The sequence below is a fragment of the Procambarus clarkii genome, chromosome 83 (assembly GCF_040958095.1).
Source record: "Procambarus clarkii isolate CNS0578487 chromosome 83, FALCON_Pclarkii_2.0, whole genome shotgun sequence".
Lineage (NCBI taxonomy): Eukaryota > Metazoa > Arthropoda > Malacostraca > Decapoda > Cambaridae > Procambarus > Procambarus clarkii.
Window position 1 is genome coordinate 6,926,444 of NC_091232.1, and position 2,240 is coordinate 6,928,683.

Below are 2,240 nucleotides of genomic sequence, written 5' to 3' on the forward strand. Positions count from 1 at the left end.
GTTGAGAGGAGAGGAAGGATGAGGGAGAGAGGAGATGAAGCAGAGATGAAGAGGGGGAGCAGGAAGAGGATAACAAGGTGCATGAGCAGGAAGAGGATAACAAGGTGCATGAGCAAGTGAGGGGAACGTAATTAGGCGTAATGAAGAACAACGAGAGAGACTGTGTGACAGCGAGGGACCATCAGAGACGTTGCAAGAAAAGAACGAGAAATAGAAAATGAGGAAGAACAAAGATGTAAACAAAAAAAAATAACGTTGGCGTCGCTGAGAAACTGACGGTGAAGGTGAGAGTGCAAAAGGAGATGATGGAGAAGTGTGAAGTAGAACAGAAGGACTGCCAGATGTGGTTAAATATGATAAAAGAACACTACGAAGTGCCAAAAGTAAGTTGAACAGAAAGCAAACAGCACCTGAAGATCCGGATAATGACGAAGGTTCTCACAAAAGCAACGAAGGTTCTCACAAAAGCGACGAAGGTTCTCACAAAAGCGACGAAGGTTCTCACAAAACCGACGAAGGTTCTCACAAAAGTGACGAAGGTTCTCACAAAAGCGACGAAGGTTCTCACAAAAGCGACGAAGGTTCTCACAAAAGCGACGAAGGTTCTCACAAAAGCAACGAAGGTTCTCACAAAAGCGACGAAGGTTCTCACAAAAGCGACGAAGGTTCTCACAAAAGCGACGAAGGTTCTCACAAAAGCGACGAAGGTTCTCACAAAAGCGACGAAGGTTCTCACAAAAGCGACGAAGGTTCTCACAAAAGCGACGAAGGTTCTCACAAAAGCGACGAAGGTTCTCACAAAAGCGACGAAGGTTCTCAGAAAAGCGACGAAGGTTCTCACAAAAGCGACGAAGGTTCTCACAAAAGCGACGAAGGTTCTCACAAAAGCGACGAAGGTTCTCACAAAAGCGACGAAGAGAATAGATTAACCAGACCAAGGAAGGACCACCAATTGATAAAGTTAAAGACCACTCAACTTTACGAGGAAGGTGAGCTAAAAATAAAACAATTGTGTATCATTCACTACTTTATAGAGCTTTTAAGAAGAAGTTATCTTCACTCAGATATTTATTAGAGTGGTGAGAGAGAAGGGAGAGAGCGAGAGAGAGAGAGGTCAGAGGACTCCTCCCCCTAACCTCAAGCACATTTATACCGTCTTAACCTGAATGGGGAAAAAAAAGAAATCAATAAAAGCGTAGTAAACAAAGAGGAAAATAGCTTCATGTTGCATGAACTGTGACGTGTAATTATAGCCTTAAACCTCCTCTAGCCGGACTAGATAAGTAGCCGCGGCTCCCTGGGTAATTCTGCTCATATCTCAGCCTAATTGTAAGTAATTACGCCGTAAAGTCTCCTGCAATTACCCTACTTTGTATATTCACGAGTGCTAAATATAGCCTGTTTGTGTCGTTAGTTTTCAATGGGTTAGACGTTGCTGGTGGTGGTCGTCTGATGGACAGGTCAGGACGTCCGTGGTGGTGGTCGTCTGATGGACAGGTCAGGACGTCCGTGGTGGTGGTCGTCTGATGGACAGGTCAGGACGTCCGTGGCGGTGGTGGTCGTCTGATGGACAGGTCAGGACGTCCGTGGTGGTGGTCGTCTGATGGACAGGTCAGGACGTCCGTGGTGGTGGTCGTCTGATGGACAGGTCAGGACGTCCGTGGCGGTGGTGGTCGTCTGATGGACAGGTCAGGACGTCCGTGGTGGTGGTCGTCTGATGGACAGGTCGGGACGTCCGTGGTGGTGGTGGTCGTCTGATGGACAGGTCGGGACGTCCGTGGTGGTGGTGGTCGTCTGATGGACAGGTCAGGACGTCCGTGGTGGTGGTGGTCGTCTGATGGACAGGTCAGGACGTCCGTGGTGGTGGTCGTCTGATGGACAGGTCAGGACGTCCGTGGTGGTGGTGGTCGTCTGATTGACAGGTCAGGACGTCCGTGGTGGTGGTGGTCGTCTGATGGACAGGTCAGGACGTCCGTGGTGGTGGTCGTCTGATGGACAGGTCAGGACGTCCGTGGTGGTGGTCGTCTGATGGACAGGTCAGGACGTCTGTGGTGGTGGTGGTCGTCTGATGGACAGGTCGGGACGTCCGTGGTGGTGGTGGTCGTCTGATGGACAGGTCGGGACGTCCGTGGTGGTGGTCGTCTGATGGACAGGTCAGGACGTCTGTGGTGGTGGTGGTCGTCTGATGGACAGGTCGGGACGTCCGTGGTGGTGGTGGTCGTCTGATGGACAGGTCGGGA

The 2,240-nt window shown here is 50.5% G+C and overlaps 1 protein-coding gene across 1 annotated transcript; it reads left to right on the top strand.

The window, feature by feature from the left end:
- Positions 1-305: 305 nt before the first annotated feature.
- Positions 306-924, top strand: LOC138358353 (arginine/serine-rich protein 1-like). The gene is made up of 2 exons (XM_069316190.1): positions 306-383; positions 553-924. Exons 1-2 carry the CDS (start codon positions 306-308, stop codon positions 922-924), a joined length of 450 nt encoding a protein of 149 aa, XP_069172291.1.
- The last annotated feature ends 1,316 nt before the right edge of the window (positions 925-2,240 follow it).

Excerpts from the sequence above, each read along its gene's own strand:
- LOC138358353 (XM_069316190.1), top strand. The coding sequence starts at position 306 with ATGGAGAAGTGTGAAGTAGAACAGAAGGACTGCCAGATGTGGTTAAAT. Across the intron at positions 384-552 it reads AACACTACGAAGTGCCAAAA|CGACGAAGGTTCTCACAAAA; the intron begins GTAAGTTGAACA and ends TTCTCACAAAAG.